Source organism: Nothobranchius furzeri, chromosome 6 (genome assembly GCF_043380555.1).
Source record: "Nothobranchius furzeri strain GRZ-AD chromosome 6, NfurGRZ-RIMD1, whole genome shotgun sequence".
NCBI lineage: Eukaryota > Metazoa > Chordata > Actinopteri > Cyprinodontiformes > Nothobranchiidae > Nothobranchius > Nothobranchius furzeri.
In genome coordinates this window covers 55,476,527-55,504,189 of record NC_091746.1, presented here as the reverse complement: position 1 = coordinate 55,504,189, position 27,663 = coordinate 55,476,527, and the positions used below count along the sequence as shown (strand labels likewise).

Here is a 27,663-nt window from a genome sequence, read left to right as displayed (position 1 = left end):
TTCTTTACTATTGTGATCAAAAATATTTAATCTCAATTCTGAGGCCGCTCTGTAAATAGTTTTCAAATAAACAATACACATATCAACTTCTGATCATTCCATATCAATTTCAGACTTAAAATAATATATTGATGTAAACCACACCCACTTCCGGGTTATGCCACTCCCATTCCGAGTACAGATACAGATACAGATAATTTAGTTGGTTGAACAGATACAGATATAGATACAGATAATGGTGTACTCGCTCATCCCTAGTAATAACAATAATAGTAGCACAAAAAAATTATAATATATATATTTTTTTATTTTTATTTTTCCTACAACATTAATATAAAAATATTAATGCTGATAATGATAAAGTATAAATAACTAATAAGAAAAAAAATAATAATAACAATAACAAGACAAGCCCAACAGTGTTTTGATTGTGCAATGAAACGCCTTAGGCTACTTATCCGTCTGTCTGTCTGTCTGTCTGTCTGTCTGTCTGTCTGTGTGTGCGTGTGTGTGCGTGTGTGCGTGTGTGTGCGTGTGTGCACGCAAGTTGTGTGCTGCAGTGTGGAAAGGAGAAAAAAAATTGTGCCATGCAGATGTAAAGACCCAGAAGCAGATAATAAAAGGGAAAGGAATTATAAAGGTTAAAAAGAGGAAAAAAGAAGAAAGAAAAGAAAAGGTGTTGTGCACTTCCTTTGGCAGCAGAGGAAGATGTTTGCAGCTGCAAACAAAACGCCAGCAAGGTAAAGAAAAACCTTCTCTGTGTTTAAAAAAGAACCAAAAATGGCACTATCAAACAGCCCAGATGGGAAACAAGGCCATTTTAAATTGTAATAAATTCAGATTAAATGATATTTGAACTTTATTTTAGAAGCGCATCTGACCTTCAGTGGTGTCTGCTGGGAAAAAAAACCTTGAACAAATTTAGTTGCGGACCCCTGGAAAAAATAAAACAATTGTGTCAGGAACCGAGTTCAGAAGACCCGTGAAGACGCCAACACAGTAAAAATATATAAAAAAAGTCTTTATTTAAAGCAGAGGTACCTGGAGGGCAAGGCTGAGGCAGGTTCAGAGGCAGGCTAAGGTCAAGGTGGCAGGCAGAAAGCAAGGCAGGGGTCAGGCAAAAAACAAGGTCCAGAGGCAAAGATCAGGCAGGGTGGATGGCTGGAGAACTACTGACAAGGCTGTAATAATCTGGCATCGGTTGACTGGATGGCTGGTTCTTTTATAGCAGGGGAAGCAGGTGAATGGGATGAGGCTGATTACAGGAGCAGGTGGAATGAATGGAGCTGATTGAAGCTGACAGAGGTTGCTGGGGAAAGCAGGGCTTGGCTGGAGCTTGGTGAGAGGAACCAGGTGAGCTGAATGAAGGTATAATGAGGAAGTGGAGGAGGGTGAAGGATGGGAGTCATGACAAATTGACTAAATTTCCTAAATGGAATTTGAACTCACAACCTCCATCCTGTTAGCGCTTTCACACAGGGCAGCTCTTCTAAAATAAAGTTCAAGTATTATTTTATCTTAATGTATCAAAAACCAAAAATTGCTTTATTTACAATCTAAACTGTTTTGATTGTAGCTGTAGCTGTGCTCGGGAATGCAAACAATCACTGACACTTGGGACATGAAACTCCAAAGGCCCCCAATTGAGAGGCACCAGGTCCCAAAGAAAAAAGGCCTGGGGCCTAAAGGGTTAGGGTTATAAAATTCCTGGGAGTGCAACCTCCAGCTAAATAACAAGCACATCAGACTCCCTTTCATCACTGGCAACAAGTGAAGAAGTAAATGTGTAAAACAAAGTTTATAAATGACAAAAGTTTTGTAACTGTTTGTTCCAAATCAGTAAATGCATTTTGTCTTCAGGGGCTCCCGTAGAAGGAGACATGGGTGTTTCTCAATGCCAAGGAACCTTGCCTTGATGTCTTGGCCCCGTCCCGGTTGCCTAGGAGATACGTCGTCAGGAGCCGCCAAGACGTGTTCCAATGTTCATGTTCTACCGAGGCGTGTGTTTTCCTTTTGTTAGCCGTTTAGCTAGCTGAGCAAGGATACAAGGTAGGTCTCTTGTAGCCTAGACTTGGTCAAAAATTACCCAGAATACACCGCTGTATTTTCAAAAGGATGGCAGATCAGAAGCCGGCAGCTACTTCGTGGGCAAATTTCAAGTTTAAAAGTAAGTCAACTAATTAAAAGTGTTTTTTTTATATCCATAGCAGTTATCTATGGTTGGTTAGTTGCTTAGTAGTTGAAGCTTCGGTGGCTAGCGGGTAGTAACTCACTTATATATTTAATTTAACAAATATCTGCACAATTTAAAAAGTTAAAGGCTCGTTATATATTTATATGGAAACGAATACATATTAAATATAACGTTATCTCCCGTGTCACGTGACGTGACATGACCGCCATGGAAGCTGCGGTCACGTGATGCAAGTCCGTTCCATTTAACCGTTTTCTTTGACCAACGTCAGTGTCCTCGTAAGCAAGATGCCTGGCCAAGCAAGACATCGCCTCGCAAGGCCAGGCGCCTTGACATTGAGAAACACCCATGGCGTCGAACATGGTGTCGCCCAGAGATTTACACCCACTCTCATGTATTCCAGACACAATTTTTATGGTTACGTTACGAAGTCGCCAATATTTTTCAACAGCTAGGTGTCATTTATTCATTTTCAACAATATTTTGATGGATATTTCCAGAGATTAACAGTAAAAGGTACACATTGTCTATTTAAGGTCAAAAGCATGTGTAAACCTTCCTCTGTTCCTACAGTTATCAGGATGAAACTTTGAAATATTCAGAAATAAGAACAAGAACAAAAGGACAGTAGGGGAAACTTGACAAAATTACATTTTATTCCTGTTTTATCTCTTAAATAAATTCTTCTTCACCATTGGCTAGAGATGGAAAAAAGGTTATTCGTTTATTTTATTTATGGGGGGGGGGGGGATTCAAATTGTAAATAAATTCGGCTGTGATGGATTTTGGTGTTGTTCTTAAGAGTCTTTTAATGGACTAAACAGAAAAAAGATGATGAATGAAAACATGTTGTGAAACGTCCTGTGGTCCTCTCTCCCTTGATTCTCAATACAAGTGTTGACAGAGAAATATAGATGTAACAAGTTTTGGCAGAGGAACAATAAAGAGGTGTGGATGGGGTCATTGTTCTGTTGTGTCGCAACATAATGGGGACATGACATTGACCAAGATTCCCACTGAGTTACCAGATTCGTGCATAGCAACCGGCAGTGTGTGTGTGTGTAGGGAGAAAGAGGGAATGTAAATGACTGGAAGTGGCAATTAGGGGGAAAAGACTGAATGACAGAGAGTGAATGAGACTATGGGAGAGTGAGAAGGTGGCACTTTCAACTTGTGAAGCAGCTGGATTCTTGCATGGTTGATCACATGTTTCTGTCTTGTTGGGGTTTCAAGCTGTTTGTTTTGTAGCCAAAACACAAAGCTTTGGACCAATCAAGCTCCTGTACTAGTAGCTAGAGGCGATTTTCGGTGTTAGAACATTCAAAAATTGTAGCTTCTGTTTACTAATTAGTTCCGGGTGGTTACAACTGCTTCATCCGGGCTGTTTATAACCTATTTTAAAGGTCTAGAAAAGACTAAATCTTTGTTTTTGCAACGTCCTGTTGCATTAAACCTGTGAATAAAAAACATATGCATTCATTTGTCACTTGTTTTGTTCCAGCTGGCTAAAAGGCAAATGCAAAATACTTTTTTCAACTCTGTCGTAAAGTATTAGCATGTTCTACAGAAATTGGATTGATCGCAGTGTACATTAAGAATCAGAATTCATCTATCAGTCATCTATAACTCAAATTTCTGGTCTCAGACTTGTTTAAAAACTTTTAAGATGACCAGTAACCTCAATTTACAATTAATTAAATACAAACATTTTCACAGAGTACATTATACAGGTCATTGAATGTTCAGGATGGGGTTTGCACTAGGGGTGGGTGCAATTAATCGATGTGGCGATGCATCTAAAAGCTTAACATGTTGTTTCGGCATTGATTAATGAACGTCGATGCTTAAAAAAACATAACATCAAAGTTTTGTTGCGAAGCCGGTACAAAAAAAAAATAAAAACACGTAACCGGAGCCTTAACGCGCGCGCCGCCCGGACTGTTTAGTGAGTGGCACTACCTCTTTCTCCATCCTGGAGACTGTATTCAGTAGTAAACAACAGGGGGTTTCGGTTAGTCGTGCGCACCATGGAGCCGCACTATAAACTTCCTCACCAAAAACACTTTGCAGAAAAAGAAGTCCCCCACCTCTACGAGGAAACCAAAGCAAGTGTTCTGGAGTCCATGAAGAAGGCAACCGGGATAGCGCTCACAGGCGATGCGTGGACATAGGTTGCCACCAAATCCTTCGCTACTGTTCTCGCGTCGGACAAGAACGGGTGGAAGTTGGTGAGTCACGTTCTTCAAACTCGAGAGATGAGTGAGAGTCAAAGTAGCACAATGTTGACAGTTGCCCACCTCACACAACAGGAGGATGTAGGGGGACAAGAGGGAGGGGAGGGAGTATGTGTCCTTACCTTCAAATATAGCAGGTTTTTTCTTTTACCTATATTCCAGACTGAATAAGCTGAATTTATTTATTTGATCTGCATGGCAGCTTTTTTGTAATGTTATCATATGCCAGACTCATAAGTTTCCATTAAATAAATTTGCTGGAAATAAAAATCGTGTTTACTTGAATTAATTACCTCATTAAATCCAGGGCTTGCCTGTTTTCAGTGTTTCCCAACAATGGAGGGGACACTAGTGTAAGTAAAGCTTTCCCTGATCGAAGTTAAGTTGGTCAAAGTGCAAATATTTACTCGTCATACAGTCATAAAATAAGAATTTGTCTTTGAAAAATAGTTAAATGTTAAAAAAATGTATTTACTTACAGAGAGTAGTTCTAGAGGAACTGAATTAATTGATAGGTTATTTATTTACAAATGTAGATAAAGAAGAAGACAATCTTGTACGAAAAAAGCATTAAAAATGTCAATGATTGAAGAATCGTGGCACCAGTAATCGAATCGAACCAAAAATCATTATAATAGAACAATCGAAGCATTGAAGCTCCAATAATCGAAATCGAATCGAATCAAATCGAATCAAATCAAATCAAATCGTGAAGTACCCTTTTTGGAACACCCCTAGTTTGCACCGTCTAACACCTGCGCACCCTACACAGACAACACTCGCAGACAATTATATCCATGCACTGTGATCCTGTTCAACTGTTCAGGAATTTTGGTGCAGAGTATGTGAAGAACTGTTAAAGAGCCTGAAATGTGATGTCCCAACTTCCCCCTCTTTTGTTTGCTAGGAAACCTGGATGTAGTCCTGATTGAAACCAATCTGGGTCATGTGGTTCTTACTGCCATATGCATCACAAAGAAAAAAACTATCCTCATAATCTAAAAGAATAAAGGTAATCTTTGCATTAACCAGTATAGAAATCTTTTTGTTAGATCATATTACACTTGAGACAACATCTACCTCCACTTCAAATAAATGTCTCTGGGCACCTTTGATTAGTTCCATAACATAGAGATGATGGAGGGTCATTGCTATTGTCCTGCAGGATGTCGTGGTTGATGTGGGGAGAGTCTGAGTTAGGAGTATCCTAAGATTCCCCAAGGGTGGGTTCACTAGTGGGGTCTGGTGCAGGGGGGCTGCTGCCCCTTTCTGCTGGTGTTTGGATGACCTTGGGGGGTGGGTTGGGCCAGGTGTGGATTCTTGGGAGGTCTTCTTGACCACAACTACGGGTTGCTGCCTGATAGCTGCGCCTCCCCTGAATGGGTCTGGGTAAGGGCATGGTGGCTTGGGGTACAGGGCCGGTCATCCCCAGATTGGAATCTCTGCTGGTTCTGGCTTGTATGCTGCACATGTAGATGGTGTGTGGCCCTGGCTCGGGGGCCTAGGGTGGACCCTGGTTCCTCCTGAACTAGCAGAAACACTTCTATTCCATCACGGATGTCCAGGATGGGGAGGACCTAACTTAAACGGGTGTCTGGAAGTTGACCAAATGTGCGCTCATGTGTCTCCATGCCCCGGGTGGATTTTGGGAATGGGGGTGCCTATTAGGGCCCGTGGGGGAGCTGGCTCCCTGGAGGGCTCAGGCCCCCAGCCAGTCCTCCCCATCCTCAGACATTTTGCTCCTCTTGCTCCTTCACATCACCACACAAACATGCAGATACAGCCTTGGGGTGTGAATAAGTCAAGGGGTGCGGGTATGGTTCCCATTTCTGCAGTCCCGTGGTGGCCTACACCCCAATTTTATTTACACATTAAACACCTCCACCAAAGGCATTCCATGCAAATGCACACTTAGGGCCTTGGGGGTGATCACACTTAACAGCAACTGGCAGGGGGATCTTTCAGTCTCACCTCGCATGCCAGTGCCCACTTCCACTTATTAAACTGCAATGACTGCACTGACCTCTCCTCTCCCAACCACAGAATGCACATTAATAAGCAGGCACATACATTGGAGCAGGCGGAGGGAGACTAGGGGTCTCATCACACTTCCATTCTCATTTGGCTGCCCGGGTCTGGAGGCTAGGAGTGGGAGCTGGCCGTCTGGATGGGGTCTGGGGCTTTGCCATTGTTACCTCCTGGGGCTCTCGCTCAGCTACTAGTTTCACCCCCCTGAGCTAATTCTCTGTGCATCTCGGGAGGGGTGTTGAGTCTTCTCCAATGGCAGTCTCCTTGGGGCTTCGATGTTCTGGGAAGACCTATGGATATCTGAGGCTTGGAATTCCTCTGTCTTCTGCACGTCCTTGGTGGCAGGTCTGTGGCCCCTCATACTCACTATTGGACACTCCTATAGAGAAACCTTACATACACACGTGCGTGTACGCACACAGGTGCTCACATGGTGCTCTCACAATCATGGACTTGGGCATTTTTATGGGTGACCTAAGGCTGTGGTTGGCACTTAATGCACTATGATTTTTTACCGTATGCTTTTCAGTAAAAATTGTTACTGTTATTTACCCTCATGTTGTGGGTGCAGTGATATTTTGGGTTTGTTGTATTTGTATGTATCCCCTTTTCTCTCTCCCTTTCTGCAGGTATAGAAGCAGATTCTTGTCCATCAATTATTGTTTTTTTTTTCTTGTGTGTGAAGCCTCAGGGCCTCTGGCCAGGTAGAGAACTGTCTATGTAACAGAAGCTCATTCTGATGTCTAGAGGCCACCACAGAAAAAGCTCTATCCCATGGCTGAATGCATTCTATTGGCAATCAGAAGCGAGGTCTGTGCATATCGTTCATAATTAGGAGTAATCCTGCTGTTTTCAGCCCAACTCTGCACCAACAAACCTCTGCATTTCATCATAGCATTTTTAATGACTCATAAAGTATTGATTTATAGTAGAAACCCCTGCAAATGTATTCACTACACTAGTAAAAAACACATTTAAATTAAAACTATTACTTGTATTAAAATAAGTACAATGAATATATATATATATATATATATATATATATATATATATGTACTTTTATTGATTTATCTATTTTTTTTTAAATAATCTCAGCTGAGCCACAGATGGCAAAGATTGCTTCATCAAAATATGCATGTGCAGGAACTAATAAACATTTTGGGAGAAACGATTTTATTTGTGGTTTGAACAAGAACACTGACTTTCAACAAACAGGAAAATACCACCGGTCTTTGTCATTCAACAAGTACATGACTCATTAGCTAAGAAGGGTTGGTCTGTAATGAGTTACACATTCTTTGTGTCAAATATGGAGTCTTTTTTAGTGTTGTTGTTTTTGTCAAGTTTGTTCCTTTTTTAATGCTTCTCTTCCTGCTTTCTTTCATGCACGTGTTCAGAAAATGAGAATCAGGTGTGATTTCCTGTTAATTTAGTTATTTCAAGATGAGCATTTCCCGTAAGAATGTCATGTCAAAAAAGGTCTGGCAACTGAATCAAAAATAGAATTCAAAATGCGTTAATGCAAATAAATCATTTTTATTTTATTATAGAATTTAGAAAATAAATGCACTTGAAAGTAAACAAATTATATATCTAAGATCTGGCTCTCTGGCTGTTTTTATACAATTATTCTTATCAGCTTAATCCCTAAGTGTTTCATTTTTGTTTCTCACCAACAGAAAGTCTTACTTGACCCTTGCTGCTGGCAGCTGATGAGTCCAAACATAATCAGCTATTGTGAAGCAATCTATTTTATCCTTGTTTTTATCATTTGTAAGGGACCCAGAAGTGGAAAACCCTAGATTTTTTCACATACCAGTAATGAGATAATGTCTTTTAGAATCTGGTCACGTTATTTAAAACCATAATCGACTTAATGTGGGTGGCATTTAACATAACATGTTCAGTTTTTCCGTTCATAACAGCGACTCTTAGGATGATCTATTTCTGATAGGCTGTGAAAGTCAGTATGTAATGTTTCAATATTTCACCATTTAGTAAAACGTTTATGTATTAAAATCAAGCCGACTGATACTTTCATAAACTTTTTTCCTTGTTATTTCCAATCATGTAACGACATAACATTACAACCTTTTTACATTAACAACATGAGCACAATATAATAAATTGTTTGTGTAAAAAATAAAGTTTAAATCTATTATAAATGATTAAAGTGCCAGAAGTAATGCTCTATTGGCTGAAACAGACCATCAGCCATTGATAATGCCACAGTTTTCTGAAAATAAACATTTTTTAAATCAAAAGAAGGAATAGTTTTGATAGCAGTATGGGGAAGCTTGATTATCACCCTCTGGTAATAACCAACCGGACATTGTGGTGGTGGACAAACAACAGAGGTCAGCCGTTGTGGTTGATGTGGCGATACCAAGTTATGGTAACATCAGGAAAAAAGGAACATGAGAAACCAGAGAAGTACCAGGGCCTCAAAGAGGAACTTGAGAAAGCCTGGAGAGTGAAGGCATTGGTCGTGCCCGTGGTCATCGGGGCACTCAGGGCAATAACCCCCCAGACTGGAGGAGTGGCTAAAGCAGATCCCACGAAAAACATCAGACATCTCAGTCCAGAACAGTCCTAGGAACAGCTAAGATACTGCACAGAACCCTCAAGCTCCCAGGCCTCTGGTAGAGGACCTGAGCACTAATAAAAAAATATATTTGCATGAAAGTAGAAACTGCTGTAATCATGTCAGTAAACTATGAGTCAACCCATTAGTCAACTTGCTGATTGTTCTAGATTAATCACTCCATCTCATAAGTCAACTGCTGTGAAGCTAATTTGAGTTCATCACAATGAAACACCACAAAGACCAAAGGCAAGCTCACACCAAAGTTATTCTACATTCACCACACGGCTCTTCAAAAAAGGAACTAATTGTTTTTACTTTGCTAAAACAAAATTTTCTGGATATTTTTAAATGTCTTTAACTGTTGCTGAAAATTTTGTTCAAGCAGTTTCAAAAAGTGTTTGTGTCAGTAAGGATCAATGTCATGTTTTTGTCCATGAGGTCCTGCTAATCTAAAAATAGCTGAGAGAATTGAAAAACTATTACAAAAAAAGCCCCAGGTCTGCGGAGGATTTCCGGATGCAGATAATAAGACTTGATGTAAAACTGGTTGAGTTTTAGGTCTAAAAATAGAGTAGAACAGTAAATGTTTATATATGTATTATTCTCTTTGGTTTTGACTTGGTTTAAACCAGTTTTGAAACAGCGGCCAAAATGTCAAACTTCTCAAAGACCTGAAACAAATTTGTTACTTGACATAAAATCACGAGAAGCTCAGATCATGCCTTTCTTTAATATAAGGACCACTACTATGCACATCATCTCTGACACAACCTGTGGCCAAATGTCTTTTGCCCCACTTCAAACTCATATTGGTGCACTTGTTCAATCTACTTCCCCAGAGGGCTCTTTAAAAAATCTATGAGTTACGCACGAATAAGTGGCTGCACTATTGGAGTCAAAAGACGTACAGTAGATGAGATAGCATCAATCAACAGGAGCAAAGCCACATCAAAAGTGAGGTCACTTTGGTTTAGCATCCAGGAAACAGCAGTGAATGTCTCGGCTAGTAGAAACTAAACTTTAGCATTAATTTCTCTCTGGGATTAATAAAGTATTGATTGATTGATTGATTGATTAGCAGCTCTACAACACAGCAGAACTCCTTCAGACGTGTGTTATTGTGGACTCCCGTCGCTGTTAGCCAGTCAGAGGCGAGATGTCCAAATATCAGGAAATAAGGCTTCAAACGGGCTACTCAACCCTGGTCCTGGAGGGCTGATATCCAACAGGTGTTGAGGTTTCTCTGCTCACACACACTTGATTTAGTGGTTGAATCACATGTGCAGCAGCTCATCAGGCTCTGCCAAAGCCTGTTAATCACCTTCTGATGGAAATAAGGTGTGTTGAAGCAGTGTTAAAACTAAAACCTGCTGGATACTTGCCCTCCAGGACCAAAATTGGGCAAACCTGCTCCAAACTCTACAGTCTGAAGCAATTTTCTCCTCTAGTTAATTTCTACATCTTAAACAGGTGCACTGCAAATGTATTAAAATACAAGTAAAGTTGACATTTAACAACAACAAATAAAAATTAGCATCAAACACTTAAACTTTCTCCTAAATGTTCTATTTAGCTCATGCCCAGGTCATATTTTACTCTTAAGGCTTTTTGTGTTCCCTTCTCGCTCATCTAACCTTTAAATACCATAAGAGCTGTGATTATTTTTTAGTGTTTGGAAATAAAATTTTACAGCGATTATCTAATAATAAAAAATAATAAAAAATAAAATAAAAAACATTTGTTTGTGAAAATGTATGAAGTTTCCTAAAGATCAAACTGCTAGTTACAATTGGTCTGTTGGATATTGTGCAACTCTTATTTTGACCATAATGAAAAAATGTGCACATATTTAATCTCAACAAGTTAGGTTCTCCTTAGCATGCTATCATAACTGGAGATTCCTTTAGAGAAAAGACAACGTTGGGCTGGGGAGCCTGCTCGTCAACACCCAAGCAGCAAGGGTTGAACTCTGGGAACCGATGAAGGTTGTCCCCTTTGTGCAGCAGTACCGGGACCAGAGTGAATAGGGTGTGTATGGGGAGCATGAATGGGTGTCTGGCGTGCATTTTTGTAAGTCTTAGGTTGTATGTGTATGTGTGAGCAAGAGGGACGGAGTGTGTGACTGTGTCTGTGTATGACTGTATATGTCAGGTGGGGCCTTTGACTCCTCCCTTCTGCTGGGACTTGTTTTGGTGTTATACATCTTCGTCTCCCCTCCCCCTGACACACCTGGTGTGGAGTGTGGTGCCTTGGTCTGCCTGAGTGTTCGTGGCTCCTGGGTTAGGGGGTTTAAGATTTTTGGCATCTGCTTGATCAGTACCGGTGGCTGCCTGGTGGGGTCTGGGTCCCTGGGCTCTGCTGGGTCCCCCGTGGGGGTGGTCACCCCTGGGTCCCGGGTCGCTGGGTCCCGGCTCGGCTGGCTAGGGGGTGGGAGGCTGCGGGCGGGCCTGTGGGCTTGCCCCTGTAATCTCCCAGGGCTCTGCCAGCTGCTGGTTGTGGCCCCCTGGGGCAATCCTCTGCGCCTCTCAAGGGGGGCAGGGGCTTTTTGGTTGCAGTCTCCTTGGGGTCCTTGTGCTCTGGGGCAGCTCCTGGATCCCTGGGACTTGGAGCTCCCTCCATCTCCTACACATCTTTGGGGGCAGATCTATGGCCCCTCACACTATCTATTGGATGCTCCTATAGAGAAACCTTACATATATAAGCGTGTGTACACACACAGGTGCTCACACGGTGCTCTCATAAGTATGGACTTGTTCAACAGACATGTTGGCTGTGGTTGGCACTAAATGCACTGTGATTTATTATCATGATTGTTCAGTAAAACAGTGTTGATTTTATATTTCCTCATCAAGTTGACACAGTGATAGCTTGCTCCCGTTGTATTGTTGTGTTTCTGTTTTTTGCAGACTCTTGTTCATCATTGATTGTTTATTTTTGTGGAACCCCCCCCCCCCCCCATGTGAGATGAGATGATGCACCACGTCTTTTGTACAGGATTTAACTATTTAGATTAGGATTTTTTCAAATCTGTGCAGATCGTATGGTTACGGTTGCAAATCGGGAAGACAAGCTAGCTTAAAAAACATTATTTTTCAAACCTCTTAACAAAGTTCTGAATATATTGTTGAGAAAAAAATCTATAAAACACAAACATTTTATGAAATGGTTCTCTCGCATTTGTCTAAAAACCTCCACCAATAACATGGCTCAGACCAAAAGCAACGATTAGACCATCCGGTTGGCGGTCTCGCTAAACCACCTTACTTTTGCACTTCCCTGGATCATCACTTATTACGCACTCGCACGCTGTGCAACAGAACACTGATGTGAGAGGGTCTCCGCTCAAAAAATATCAGAGCAGGAGAAACAGCTGCTACCACCTAAACTTTAGGATAAACTACTGGAGGAAAACATGAGTCATGGACAACAAAAGACGTTTGGACCAAGAAAATGGCGAATGGTGTTTAGCACTCTCTTGTTCCCTGTGGCAATGTGGGTTCCAGTTCCGGCAGATGTGGCGTGGGGATGATATGATGAGAGGGGTGAAAGTTCATTGACCATGTTTGTGTTTTAAAGCTAGCTTGTTTTGTAGATTTGCTATTGCAGCTTCAAGTTGGGCACAAGAAGAAAGAAGGACATTGCTTAAAAGAAGTGAAAAAGAAAAAAAAGAAACTGCAAATAACTAAAATTCCATTATAGACAATTTATCAGTTTGTACCCAACATGGACGTAGTTTTGACTTTAGAAGTGGGGGAGGACAAAACCGGCATGAGGACCGTGAGGGGGTATAAAACTACAGCCTAGAGGCTCTTTTATGCAATGTCAGGAATGCAGAACTGTCAAGTACACAGGTGGCAGGAACCGCCAATCACACATTAGCAAGTATCAGTAGAGCCAATAAATGAGCTTATTGCTTGGTCCTAATGGGAAACGGGCTTCAACACATGCGGTTGTTTTCCACTTGGTCCTAGTGCTCAACCAGTGTCTATTTAATATACTGTGTATTGTTTTTGGATGGTAAAAAGTGCAGGGGACAAAAATTTACTTTGGAAAAAGTGTGTGTGTGTGTGTGTGGGGGGGGGGGGGATGTCCCCCCCAAAACTATGTCCATGGTCCACAACATTGTTTTCCTGCAGATCCCGCTGATTTGTAAGTGCAAGCGTGCTACGTACTTTCTTGGTCTTGACAGTGGATTGACAGCAGTCTCCTCCATCGTAGTTACAGAATGCCCTGTTGTTGATTGCATCACAGTAGTTGTCTCCCATGAAATGCTGCAGCACAGAGACAGAAGCAAACATTCAGGCAACAACCCAACCACCTTCTCCTGAGCTTATTAAGGTCTAAAGCTTTTTGTTCCCGTTTTCTCCTGAGCGTTTCAGACTCTTTTGAAGTCTGAATGTATTTGCTGATGAATCTGATACATTAAATTTTCCTCATTTTTCACTGTCACTATTTAAGCCCTTAGTCGGCCAGACCCGTAAATCAAACCGAGGACACCATAAACTATTCACAGCACAAAATGCTCCTGTAAGGTGATTTATTGGGCTGCCCCCACCCTCACCGCTAGGGTTACCAATCAGGTTATCCAGTTGGCTTTAACTGAGTAGATGACATCATTCTTCCATGAAGAGGAGTTGAATGCACCAGTTTTGAAGGGAAGACATAGCATGTGTCGACACAATCAAATTTGGATGACTTAGCGGGCCTTTTATTAAATTAGGAGTCGGTGGTTGCATCAGATTGCTAAATTAATAGGCCCAATTGATGAGATATTTAGATAAAATCAGCCATTTTAAGATAGAAACCTAAAGGGCTTGCTTTAATACGTACCAGCATAGCATGCATGCACATACATCACAGTCCTACCTGAAAGTGCAATAAAACAGCATGACACAAGATCAGTCTTCACCTATGGTCTGTGTGTTTTACTTGCGCAGTATCTGCCAATTCATTTCCTGTCTACAGTAATTTAGCCAAGTACAGCTCATAAAACTTTATCTTCTGCAATTGATGCATCTTGGGTCAAAAAAGGTGAAGGAATGAAAGTATATTAGTGCGCTGTGTGATAGATGAGACTATCACCCCACAAATACAGACGAAAATCTGACTGGGGTCAAGCACTTAACACTTACCTCACATCCTTTGATGCAATGGAGTAATTCTGGGGGTGGATACCATTTCAGTTTCATTGTGCACACCATGTTCTGTAAAAAAAAAAGAAAGAATGAGGATTTTGAGTTCAATGCTACTTCTTCATCTGACTCTCTGAATTAGTTTTTGTTTTTTTCAGTCCACATACGTCTAACTGTGCACATGCTATTTTAAATCTTTGAGAGCAAAGCTAGGCACAAGGTATGCTCAAATGTTACCATCGGCACTACTGAGATGTCATTTATCTTAAATATGAGTTATTTTTGTCAGCCTGAATTTATACCCGCAAATGAAACGGTTCAATTCAGTAAAACTCCGCCCACCCCCGCTCCAACAAAAGCACTTAAAAGAGAAACTTAGGCAGGTCAGCTGTTGTATTGGCTTTTGTAGTCCAGTGGTTACAGTGACTGCTTTTTATCTTGTTTTGCCATGTGCTGACGTGGGTTAGACTCTAGATGGTGTCTGTAGTAATTTATTAACCAGCTAAAGCAGATTTCATAATTTTATATTTTACTTTGATTATTAGCAAATTTTTCTGCAAAATTTGGTCATCTCCAAGCAACATTTTAGTTGACTTACTCAGCTCAAGTTCTCACACTGACTAAATAAGCAAAGAAAGTATCCATCCATCCATTTTCAGCCGTTTATCCGGAGTCGGGTCGCGAGGGCAGCAGCCTAAGCAGGGAAGCCCAGACTTCCCTCTCCTCAGCTACTTGGGCCAGCTCCTCTAGAGAAATCCCAATGCGTTCCCTGGCCAGCTGAGAGACGTAGTCCCTCCAGCATGTCCTGGGTCTTCCCTTGGGTCTCCTCCCAGTTGAGCATGCCCAGAAAAGCTCACCAGGATGGTGTGCAGGAGGCATTCTCCGAGCCCTTCCCTGATGACCGAGCTTTTCACCCTATCTCTAAGGGAGAGCCCAGCCGCCCAGCGGAGAAAACTCATTTCGGCCGCTCGTATCGGCAATCTCGTTTTTTTCGGCCATTACCCAAAGGAGTGTTTTTGCAGAAGTTATTTGTCAGAATTTCCACAGAATATCCAGGTTTCAGAACTGAGACCAGAGACGCTTCAGGGAGAGGAGAAATGCTTTATGATGTAAGTAGTTTTCATTCAGGTGTTTTCAGAATTTTCAAAGTAAAACTATAAATTTGCAGCTGATACAGGAAATGCATGAATGCTGCCAAATACAGGTGTGGGGGTTGTTTTCACAAGGAAATAACAATATCACATGGTAAAAAGCTTAAAAAGTGGATTTTACGTGATATGGCCCCTTTAAAAGAGCTTGTGTACAACAAAAGGAATATTTCTTTGTAATGGTCTTTTTGATTTATTGTTGTTCTACCTGAGATCAAAAGACAACAATTTTGAAAGGACAGAACTTCATAAAAATGGTATTTTTTGTTTTTTATGAGCAGTTCAAAGTCCCAAATGGGCAAAAGGTTCAGAGATTTTGAGTCTTAAAAGACGGCAATAAAAAGTACCAACTTGCAACTGAATGCATAAAATATGAAGCTGCACGCCAGAATGCAACCGTTTACAATCGGCACAAGTCTGAAGAGGTTATGTGTGTGTGTCGGTGAACTGTGTATCGCCTGTCTTTTTGTAAGTACACATGAGTTTATCAGCAGGTTTCATTTACTGTACAAGCATTTCGTTACACACATAATGTAGTGTCCAGGATCAAAAGTGCCATCCACAGCAAAGGACTGTCTGACCTCAGGTGGTCCAGCTCTTAGACCCACCACGTCCCAATATCTCTCAAAGTTTAAATGCTTTTCTTTTGTTGCTGCAAACTAAGGTATTTTTGATTTCAGTACTGTCAGCAAATCAATGCAAAAATATGGATCAGGGCTTGGAGGTGCAGAGAATGAAAATTGCATCTGAGGACAGCAAAGGGCTGAAAGTAACCAGTATCCAGTTTTATTTCTGCCATCCAAAACTCCTTAGCCAAATCCAAACATATGTTTGGTATATTAGGTGTTATATTAATGGTTTACCCCTCTTTGCTGAAGGAATAAAAACATATTTTTTGTGAATGTGAAATTTTTGCAATTCTTGCCCTTTTTCTATCTATTTCTTGTTTTTTTTCCTCCGCAATGATGATGTCATCCAGAAACTCCTTCATTTCACTTCTCCTTCGTTTTATTTAATTATTTATTTTTCTGTCTCTCCGCGTCCCTTTTTGTTCCTCTCTCAGCAAGGCTGTAAATCATTATAATCCATGATTGTGGCCTGGTCTCACCCCTAACTACGTATAGGATCCTCACCCTCCAAAGCATCCCGGGGCACTCATAGCATATAAAAATAGATCTCTATCTCAGCGCCACCACAGACGAGGTCGTGTCATATAGAAAATGACTAATTCTGCAGCCGGCCCGACAGGGTAATTTTGCTGATAAAGAGGGAAGAGGAGGAGGCTGGGGGCACATAATCATCAGAGACAGAGAGACAGGAAAAAGAGGAGGAAGAGGTGGAGGTAAAGAAGCAAGAGAGATTTCTAAGTGGGTCAGACTAGGAACCAAAATACAACTAGTTAAAAGGCAATTTATCAAAATCACTTATTTAAGATGGGCAATACCAACCTCCAGCTCAGCAAAGAACATTAGGGGTATACGTATTACTTTTCAGAGACTGTAGGAAGGATCCCAACCACGCCTTGTTCAAATGTTTATGGATTTTGATTGTTAAAGACTAAGTACTTTTAATCAGAAAAGAAACACATGATGATGGAGTCTCAGTTTCTGATTATTTTTAAATTATTCCTTTCAGTTTCCAACTTTTGTTATAAAACTGTTGAAAAATGAAAATTTCTTCAACAAATAAGATCCTAAAGCAGGAAGTGTGTGGACCGTTTCCCCTCCACCCAACAGTACATGGAAAGAAGGAGCCAAATGCAAGTATCTCACGCTCAATGTGTGACAGTTGGTAGCCTTGCAATTAGTAGCTTTGGCTAGCGTTGTTAGCATCAGTGTGACTAGTGGTCATATTCTGCTTACGTTGAAGTGGGTTGGGACATGCAAATGTTAGGTAGTGCGTCTAAGTTCACAATGAGTTAAACCAGCTTTTCACAGATAAAAACAAATTTCCATGGCCATAACAACATTGTTAATTTACATTTACAAAGTCATTTACATTACTACATTTGACACCTTAAGTGTCATCTATCTATCTATCTATCATCTATCTATCTATCTATCTATCTATCTATCTATCTATCTATCTATCTATCTATCTATCTATCTATCTATCTATCTATCTATCTATCTATCTATCTATCTATCTATCAAGAGAGATTTCTAAGTGGGTCAGACTAGGAACCAAAATACAACTAGTTAAAAGGCCGAGCACTGGCGCCACCGGTCCCTCCGACCACCACCAGCAGGCAACGTGGGTTAAGTGTCTTGCCCAAGGACACAACGACAGCGACAGACTGAGCGGGGCTCGAACCTGCAACCTTCCGATTACGAGGCGAGCACTTAACTCCTGTGCCACCGGAAGTTAAAGTGAAGTTAAAGGATTATAAGGAACACCTGTTCAACTTCTCCTTAATGCAATTATCTTATCAACCAATCACATGGCAGTTGTTTCAATGCATTTAGGGGTGTGGTGCTGGTCAAAACAATCTCCTGAACTCCAAACTGAATGTCAGAATGGGAAGAAAGGTGATTTAAGCTATTTTGGTGATCTATCTATCTATCTATCTATCTATCTATCTATCTATCTATCTATCTATCTATCTATCTATCTATCTATCTATCTATCATCTATCTATCTATCTATCTATCTATCTATCTATCTATCTATCTATCTATCTATCTATCTATCTATCTATCTATCTATCTATCTATCTATCTATCTATCTATCTATCTATCTATAAGCTAGTAAATTGTTGTTTATCATTATAAAAATTATTTTTCTGTCACATTTTGACGTGACTAGTAAACAAGCTGTTGCTCTTAGATGATTCCTCTGCTGAAATCTCAACTGTATTTACTTCCAGACAGCAGTTATCATTTACTCAACTTGATGTTTTTGGTTATATTTGTAATACTATGATGCACTTTATTCAGGAAGTCAGTTTTATTTCATTTGGGTATTATCAGGCCTTATTTTCAGCTCTGGCTCATAGTGATACATTTAGATTGTCTGGATTTTGTCAGGAAAAAGTTACTATACCACAAAACAAATTGGAGACAGGATGGTCCTATTAGAAGGGGTCAGTCGCTGCAGTTTCTTTCCCCTGAAGCTGCTCAGTCTGTAAGCCATCCCGCTGACACAATAGCTCTGCCTGGATTGGCTGAAGGTTTCACTGACACACGCAAGGTCTGATACGTATTTATTCTGAGATCTCCAGATCCGTTATCTTGTGTGGTTACCTCTCCCAAAGGGCATGTAATGTATCTGATTTCTGATGGCTCAATTTCTTTACAGTACAGTGTGGGTACCTAATACTAAAGCTTTCATTTCCATCATTTGTCCTTCTTTTTGCTTGGTAATACAACTAAATACCGCCTGCTTTATGGTGCATTATAATAATTAGTCTTACATTAATGAGTCAGACATTCACATAAGGTTTTCTAATTCCAGCTTTGTGCAGGTTTAGTTGAACATGTGATTATGGTAAAAGTGTGTGTTTATACATGTGTGTATGAAAGACGAAAAAAATGTGTTGAAGTGGACCTTAGGTAACCTCCAAACTGTGGCACAACATCTATTACATAAACTGAAACACACACACACACACACACACACACAGACACACACTAACTTTTCTGATGCTATCCACTGCCTCCAATGTCACAGTCGGGCTTCATATCAGTTACACAAATCTATAAAAACAGATCATTTTTGTCCACGTGGCCAAACCCATGCCTCCCTCCTAACACAAACCTTAAAAAGCAGTCGATTCAGTGTGCATCTTAAAGAAAAACACATGTTGTTGCAGGGAAAAGTAAAAGGACCCCCCCCCCCCCCAACACACACACACACACACACACACACACACACACACACACACACACACACACACACACACACACACACACACACACACACACACACACACACACATTTTCTATTTAATTAGAATTAACTTCTCATTTGCTCCTCCTTATTAACAAAGTGTGTTTGATAAAACACACTTTAGTGCAAATCAGTGATGTAAATCAGGTAAAATGAGGATAATCAAGTTGGCTTAGAAGGTCCTGCCCATACGCGGCATCGAAACCTCAAAGGTTAACAGGACCCAGCTGATTAAAGTGTTGAGGAACTATACTATAATGACAGGTAGTAGCTGTAAAGCATTTCTAAATCAATATGATTAAATAATGATTATAATAACGGAACAGAGTTCCTTAAGGCTCTGGATCTTGTATGGTTGTGTTGGCTGACATGGCTCTGCAATATCACGTGGGCATCGGGGGCAGTTCCACTGGATGAGGGGATCTGGTTTGGTAGCCTAAGGATTGAGTCTCTGCTTTTACAGAGGATGTGGTCCTGTTGGCTTTACAACATGATCTCCAGCTGGAGAGTGTGTGAAGCAGCTGGGATGAGAATCAGCTACTCTAAATCCGAGACCATGGTCTTGAGTCGGAAAAGGGTAGAAAGCCTTCTTCGGGTTGAGGATGATTTCCTGGCTCAAGTGGAGGAGTTTAAGTATCTCGGGGTCTTGTTCACAAGTGAGGGAAAGATGGAGTGTGAGATCAACAGGCAGATTGGTGCTGCTTCTGCAGTGATGCGGACGTTGCACAGATCTGTCGTGGTGAAGAGAGAGCTGAGCCAGAAGGCAAAGCTCTTGATCTACAGGTCAATCTAAGTTCCTACACCCACCTATGATCATGCTTTGCATAGCGAAAGAAAGAACAAGATCACGGATAAGTGGCCAAAATGAGTTATCTGCGCAGGGTGGCTGGGCTCTTCCTTAGAGATAAGATGAGAAGCTTGGTCATCCAGCTGCTCCTCCACATAGAGAGGAGTCAGTTGAGGTGGCTCAGACATCTAGTTGGAGAAGTTTTCCAGGCGTGTCCAACCGCTAGATGACCCTAAAGGAAGACCTAGGACATTCTGGAGGGACTATGTCTCTACTGGCCAGGGAACACCTTAGAATTCCCCCAGAGGAGCTGGCCCAGGTGGCTGGTGAGAGGTTCTGGGCTTCCCTGTCTGGACCTCCTTCAGAGTCTGGGCCTCCCTGCTTAGGCTACTAGCCCCGCGAACTGAACCTGGATAAGCGGCCGAAAATGGATGGATGGATAATCAGACCTAAATATTCAGATCAGCAATAAATCAAAATATCTTAACTAAACTAGTGAGTTAACTATGGTTAGTCACATTATTTGGAGAGCTGGGTGAATTTCACAAACCCAACTCGAACCTTCTTACTGCCGGATCTCTAGGATTAATAAATTCAGCTCATTGATACTTTGCTAACCATAAAGGAAAATTATATATTGTGTCACCTTATTTAAATTTCTTCAAAGAGTCATTCTCTTCATTCATTCTTCAACAGAACCTGACCGACAACATGAAGAAGGCTTAAAGGTCTCCAAAATCAACACATCATGCCCTGTTCTAAAGAAATTCAAGAACAAAAAAAACTCCAAACAAAATCTAAACTAAGCCTAAGACTTCAGCTCGACTTGGTTAAGTTTAGCGTCACATGCTTTCATTCAGCAATGAGAAACAAGGCATCTTAAGCTCGGGTCACAACACACATTTTTTGGCTGTTGCAAAGTACACACAGCGAGTCAAACTGCATGATGTCTTGCTCTAGCAGGACTCGCGCTAACGCCAAACTCAATCACTATAAATCACTATAAACCCACAGCTAGCCCAAAACAACAATGATGAAAAGAAAAAATTAACATTAACATTTTTTATGTTGGGCTCCATTCCAAACTCCAAATAAGGAGTGGTCCACATGTTTTTTTTTATGTAGCTGTTGCTAATGGTGCTAATGCTACTTGCGCATTGTACACACTCATCACTAGTTTTCGTGTCACTCCCTGGATGTATTTTCATTGGTCGATTGCAGACTGAGTCATAGGTCTTCTGTCAAACGATTTAGTCATCAGCTTGCTCAATAAGGTGTTGCTGGCCCGGTCACACTGGACTTCACCGTTGTTCACCATTTTTGTTCACGACTCTATTCTCCACGGGAGATTTGTATAGGATGGATAAAAAATGCAGTATGGCCTGGGTTTATGGCCCAAAACTCAGATGACCATAAACAAATGTTTTTTTCACAGCACTGTTTTTGTGTAAAAGTATGTGAAGTTGTGTTTTTACTGTATTTTTGGACAGAGTAAAAACATCACTGAAATCTGAATCCATTAATCTGCCCAATTAATGTGTTTCTTTTTTCCTTTTTTAGGTATAAGATAACAATTACTCAAGTTGTTAAAAGCATTTTTAGGTTTTTGGGACAGTGGTTGGTAGTATATAATGAACCCAGAGGCAACAAGGCAACCACCAAGAATTTAATAAACTGTTTTAAGGGTTGCCATGCTCTACAGGCAAATATTTGTATTGCACTGGGTCAGGCACATGTCTGGGCTGTGTGTTGTAGGCAATCGAGTGAGGATATAGGCACTATGTGTGAAATTCCTTCCAGTAGGGTTTTGGATCACAAACCTTTGCAAGGTGGAGCTTTTTTGAAGTGTTGAAGGGGACAAAAATACACACACATAACAACATACCTGGACTTTCTGTGGGTTTCTCCAGTGCTCCTTATAAACACTTTTTGCTGTCATGTTGCTAGGGAGAATCACCACCTCGTTGTTACCTTCTCTGCACGAGAGCTCACACTCCTCACCTGTTTGTGTGTGGGACAGAAACATCAAACAAATGAAAGTACGCCAAAATCACATCCAGATGAAAGAGTTACTTTTATCCCAACAAATGCTAAGATCCATGCTGTCGTTCTATTTTTAAAACACAGAAACTGTTTCGTTACATGTTTTTTCGCTATGTTTCGTCTGCGGCTGCAGGCTACCTCAGGCTGACGCTGATGGTGGCGTCACTTCCTTCTCCGTTTATCCGCGGGCAGCAGAGGATGTTGTCGCCCTCCACTGCCCGCTCTCCCCTCTCCGATGATGCAGTCCCATGCGCGGTCCAACGTGTAAACTCCATCATCCCTGTTCATGGTCCCACATCCACGTCTCCTTATCACGATTGCTTCTTTTATCCATCTTTTGTATTTTTGTTGTTCGGTGTTTATGATCCTTGTGTTGTCCCAGTCCATTATATGATTTTCTCTTATGCAGGGATCTGTTACGGCTGACTTCTTTATTATACTTTCTGCTTCTTCTTTTGCTGCTCTTGTGTGTCTTCGACTTGCCTCTTTCTCGCACTCCTTTCTATGTTCTGTTGTTCGTGTGTTGAGTTGGTGTCCGGTTTCTCCTATGTATGTTTTATTGCAGAGTTTGCATGGGATTTTGTAAATGACTCCACATTTAAGTCCAGCTGGTATCTTGTCTTTTGGGTGCACTAGTCTGTTTCTAACTGTTGTGTATGGTTTTGTTGGTGTGTTTATGTTGTGTTTTTAGCACAACTGATAGGACTGGTAGCTAACTCCACTTACTTCACATATGACAACACAATATACAAACAACTGGAAGGCTTCGCCATGGGTAACCCGTTATCAGCCACCCTGTGCGAGATATTCATGGAAGACCTAGAGCAAAAAGCCATAGCCACTGCCCGCCCAAACTGCAAAATAAAACTATGGAAACGCTACGTAGACGACATACTGGAAATCATACCAAAAGGACAAACAGAAACACTAACACAACACTTAAATAACAATGACGACACAGGCAGCATAAAATTCACTTATGAGTTAGAAACAGAAGGCAGCATAGCATTTTTGGACATGAAAATCACCAGGCAGACCGACGGGACCCTAAACATAAACACATATAGGAAACCAACACACACAGACCAATATCTATTATGGACATCAGAACACCCCATCATACACAAAATGTCAGTAATCAGAACACTATATCACCGATCAAACATGATAACTGAAGAAAGAGACTGTAAACAAGAGGACAAACACATACAACACGCTTTAAAGACCTGCGGATACCCGACATGGGCAATAAACAAAGGAAAACGGCAAACAAAAACAGAAAGAAAAGAACAACCTAAGCAAAGAACCAGAAACCCAGGAAGACAAGAACCAAAACCAGTGATAACCCTACCATACATCAAAGGCATAACGGAAAAAATAAGAGCAACAATGAAAAAAACACAACAAAAACACACCAACAAAACCATACACAACAGTTAGAAACAGACTAGTGCACCCAAAAGACAAGATACCAGCTGGACTTAAATGTGGAGTCATTAACGAAATCCCATGCAAACTCTGCAGTAAAACATACATAGGAGAAACCGGACGCCAACTCAACACACGAACAATAGAACATAGAAAGGAGTGCGAGAAAGAGGCAAGTCGAAAACACACAAGAGCAGCAAAAGAAGAAGCAGAAAGCACAATAAAGAAGTCAGCCGTAACAGATCCCTGCATAAGAGAAAACCATATAAAGGACTGGGACCACACAAGAATCATAAACACCGAACAACAAAAATACAAAAGATGGATAAAAGAAGCAATCGAGATAAGGAGACGTGGATGTGGGACCATGAACAGGGATGATGGAGTTTACACGTTGGACCGCGCATGGGACTGCATCGTCGGAGAGGGGAGAGCGGGCAGTAGAGGGCGACAACGTCCTCTGCTGCCTGCGGATAAACGGAGAAGGAAGTGACGCCACCATCAGCGTCAGCCTGAGGAAGTCTGCAGCCTCAGACGAAACGTAGCGAAAAAACATGTAACGAAACTGTTTCTGTGTTTTAAAATTAGAACGACAGCATGGAATTAGAACCACGACACAGCAAGAACACGCCTAAGAAATGCTAAGATGTACAACATCCATACAAACCTACGCCGTGCCCTCGCTTGCATGAGTACTGCAGGCTGTAATGCAGGTTTTGAGGTAAAGAACACTGGCCGTTACTGTTTGGACACAAGCGGAATGACCCAGTCCAGTTTCCATCTTTTCTACAGCGGATCACATTGGACCCCAGACCCTGAAAATAACACACACACATTGACAGACAAACAATTATCCTCACATAAACACACACATTTACTGGTACACAAACACTGCCGAGCTAAGAACATTGAGACGGTGTCTCATTGCATCCAGAGAAATACAATACAATTTTTATCAGGCGTCCGACCAACAACACCTGGAAGGCAGAACAGATTAAAAGGTGTATACATTTCAAAAGTCTGTGGTGGCAGAGCTATTCTGGAAATCAATAGCAATCTAATTAGCATGGCATCAAATTGAGTAGAGCTAAGGGAGACAAGGAGACAAACAGCCTGAGGGGGGGCATTGTGAAGGGAAAGACACACATGGGTTTGTAAAAAACATTTTCGATACAAATCTTTTTTCATCAGCCATGACTATTGTATAATATAGAGTTTCAAGATTGCAAGAATTGCTTAAAAAATTGAAATGTTATCATTTTGAAGCAGCAAAGAATAGAAATAATGTAAAGACAAAAGAAATGACATGACAAAAAAAATGTAACGGAGCACGAATAGAACGAGGGGAAAGAGATGGACAGACCTGCTTGCAGGAAGCGTGCAGCAGCCTCACCGTATGGACAGAGCCTCTTGCGACAGCAACGGCAGGAATACCGGCAGAATCTGAGCAGTTGAGTCTGCAGACGCTGTCGAAGCGGAAACCATCGGTGCAGTAGTAGGAGCCGTGGAAGATGTTAGGAGGGGGATCACAGGTCACTGGCTCACAAGCCCCCTCCAGCCAGGTGCCATCGTCTGTGCACTGTCGTTTAAATGCACGTCTAAAAGGAACAGGTGATTAAATCCAATGTGAGACTTTGATTTAATCTGGATTCATTTGTGTTCACCAAAAAAACAAACCAATATTTCCTCTCCTTTTATTACCTTCTAGGTTTGTTTTTAACATGGTAACCTGGCTTGCACTTGTACTTGCAGAGTGTGCCAACTTTTAGGCCCGTCTCATTACATCGCTTTGTTTGAAGCACTGCGTTTGGTACTGGAGGAGGGGCGGGACAGCGGAGCTCACAAAGGGCTTCTGGGAAAGACCACAAACCATCTTCTAGGCAGGTAAGGGTGTTGTTTGTCCCTGAGGAGACAGTCAAGGCACCAAAGTTTTAACACATTTACTTTTGCCAATGTCCAGTTAGACCGGACAGTGGCTGAAGTGTTCTTCACTGTTTTCACTTGTCACCTGAGATCATTTAAGCTCAAGACTGAGAATTGCATGCTTACTACATAACAAAAATACATAATTTTGGAGTCTTATTTCCTGATATGTGGACATCTCTCTTTTGATTGGCTTACAGCAGGGCAACTCTACCATTGTCTTTGTTTGCATTGCAACGTTCATATTTTATCTTCACAAAAACACAAGCCTAAAGGAGTTCTGCCATGTTGTGGAGTTGCTAATGCTAACGGTAGGCTTTATTGACCGAGACGTGCTCTGCTCTCTCCTGGATGCTACATCAACATAGCCTTCTCCATCATGAGCCAAGATGGGTGAGTCCATGAATGCTAATTTGACAATGTGACTTGCATATGTCTTGCTTTTCCAAGCGGAGCGTTCCCCTGCCTATATTCTATCGACAGCCATACAGGTAATAGACTATCTTCATGTTTAGCCTACATGTTCAACAGTCAACAAACAGCTACCTCAATATCTGGAACCCAGCAGTATTCTTATCCCCATATAGTCTGGCTTCAGAAATGGCCATGGATGGGTCTCTGCAACACTTAAAGTGCTAAATTGGCTAAAGCCTTTGACTCTGTAGACCATAACATCTTACTTAGCAGGCAAATAGGTCTTTCTCTGCATCAGGACAGACACATGCAATTTCATTATGCGTCAACGCAAAAGCCCTTGACAGGCTTGCGGAGGAAGATGGAGACATGCACCAAATTTTAACTATGCATCGAAAGAGACGGAGACTGCAAGCTTGTGATTGCGTGGTCAGGATGCTGTTTGCTTTTACAATTCGTCAACAGCACCATCTTTGCCGCTTCAAAAAATTGAGATATTTAGCGGCGGACACGGAACAGATTGAAAAATGCTTCACAGAAAAAGTCTGAAAATATGAACGTTTATTCACCAGTGACTGAATGAGTACACAGATATACAGCAAGTGTTTTATTCGTGGATGGAAAAGACGAGAAATGAGGGTTTAGAGGTGCCTTTCGCATGAAGAGGTGGAGGGGAAGGAGGGACAAATCTGTCCGTGTTCAAAAGTCTCTGAAATACATTAAAACAATGTAAACACAATAGTGAATACATTATCGTGGACCGGATACATGAGTGTTATGGTGGCAGGATACCTCAGAATAGCACTATGCCCTCTGTTGTTCTGGCGGGGAATTGTTCTGCAAAAATCCCCAGCTGACTAATACTGGGCACAGCGTTATAACCTTTATATATTAATAACGTTGTTCAGGCTGTTGACCGTTCTCATATACATTTATATGTGGACGAGACCATTTTATATTCATGCAGTTCTTCTTGAATGCAGCTTTGTCCTCCTTGCAGCATAACTTTAATTGTCTTCAACATGCCTTTCTCCAATCTTCATCTTCATTTAAACACAAGTAAAACAAAGTTCATGATCTTCAACCGTAATTTACTCCAATCAACTTTCCACCCTAGGACAGTTTCTCTGGGTGGTACAGAACTACAACTTGCCAGTTCTTATAAGTATCTGGGTATCTGGCTTGGCAGCACACTTTCATTTGACATTCACATTAATACATTACTTTCTAAGTCAAGTCAAGAATTGGGTTTCTATACCGCAACAGGTCATCCTTTATTCATTCTACAAAGTGAACCTTGGTCAAAAAGACAATCCTTTCCGTCTTAGATTATGGTGACATCATTTACAGGACTGCTTCCAAAAAACTTCTTCATAAACTCAGAGTCATTTATCACTCAGCAGTCTGCTTTGTCACTGGTGCCCCTTTCACTACTCATCATAGTGACCTGTACTCACTTGTTAGCTGGCCATCACTCCATTCCCGCAGGTTGTTACATTGGTATCAATATAAATACAAAACAATCATCGGTAGAATATCGTCATATCTTTACTCATCACTTCCAACAACCAACACAATTGATGTTTAAGCTCTATGGTTACTCCCAAACCTCGAACCTCCTTTGGCCACTCCTCATTCCAGTTTTCTGCTCCCAACGACTGGAATGAGCTGCAAAATTCACTAAAGCTCACTACCTACATCCCATTATCTACCTTTGATAATTCATTGCAATCAATAGTTTCTGATCAATGTGCTTCTGAGTACTTAAATATTGTTTTAAGTCTCTTTTGCTCTCTTGTACATATATGAGAACAAGCCTTTGTCTTTATGTCTAATTGCTTTATCATATTTTGATC

At 41.2% G+C, this 27,663-nt stretch overlaps 1 protein-coding gene across 2 annotated transcripts in view; it reads right to left on the bottom strand.

Moving 5' to 3' along the window:
- The window catches only part of pappaa (pregnancy-associated plasma protein A, pappalysin 1a), a 159,349-nt gene that overhangs the window by 20,107 nt on the left and 111,579 nt on the right, over positions 1-27,663 (bottom strand). The window contains exons 16-21 of one of the 2 annotated variants that reach the window (XM_015942754.3): positions 25,172-25,373; positions 24,834-25,068; positions 24,138-24,285; positions 21,885-22,000; positions 14,176-14,247; positions 13,216-13,314 (exon numbers count right to left, since the gene is read on the bottom strand). In XM_015942754.3, the coding sequence (XP_015798240.3) occupies positions 13,216-13,314; positions 14,176-14,247; positions 21,885-22,000; positions 24,138-24,285; positions 24,834-25,068; positions 25,172-25,373 (872 nt within the window). The remainder of the gene's footprint in view (positions 1-13,215; positions 13,315-14,175; positions 14,248-21,884; positions 22,001-24,137; positions 24,286-24,833; positions 25,069-25,171; positions 25,374-27,663) is intronic. The other variant, XM_015942759.3, reaches the window with a different exon arrangement.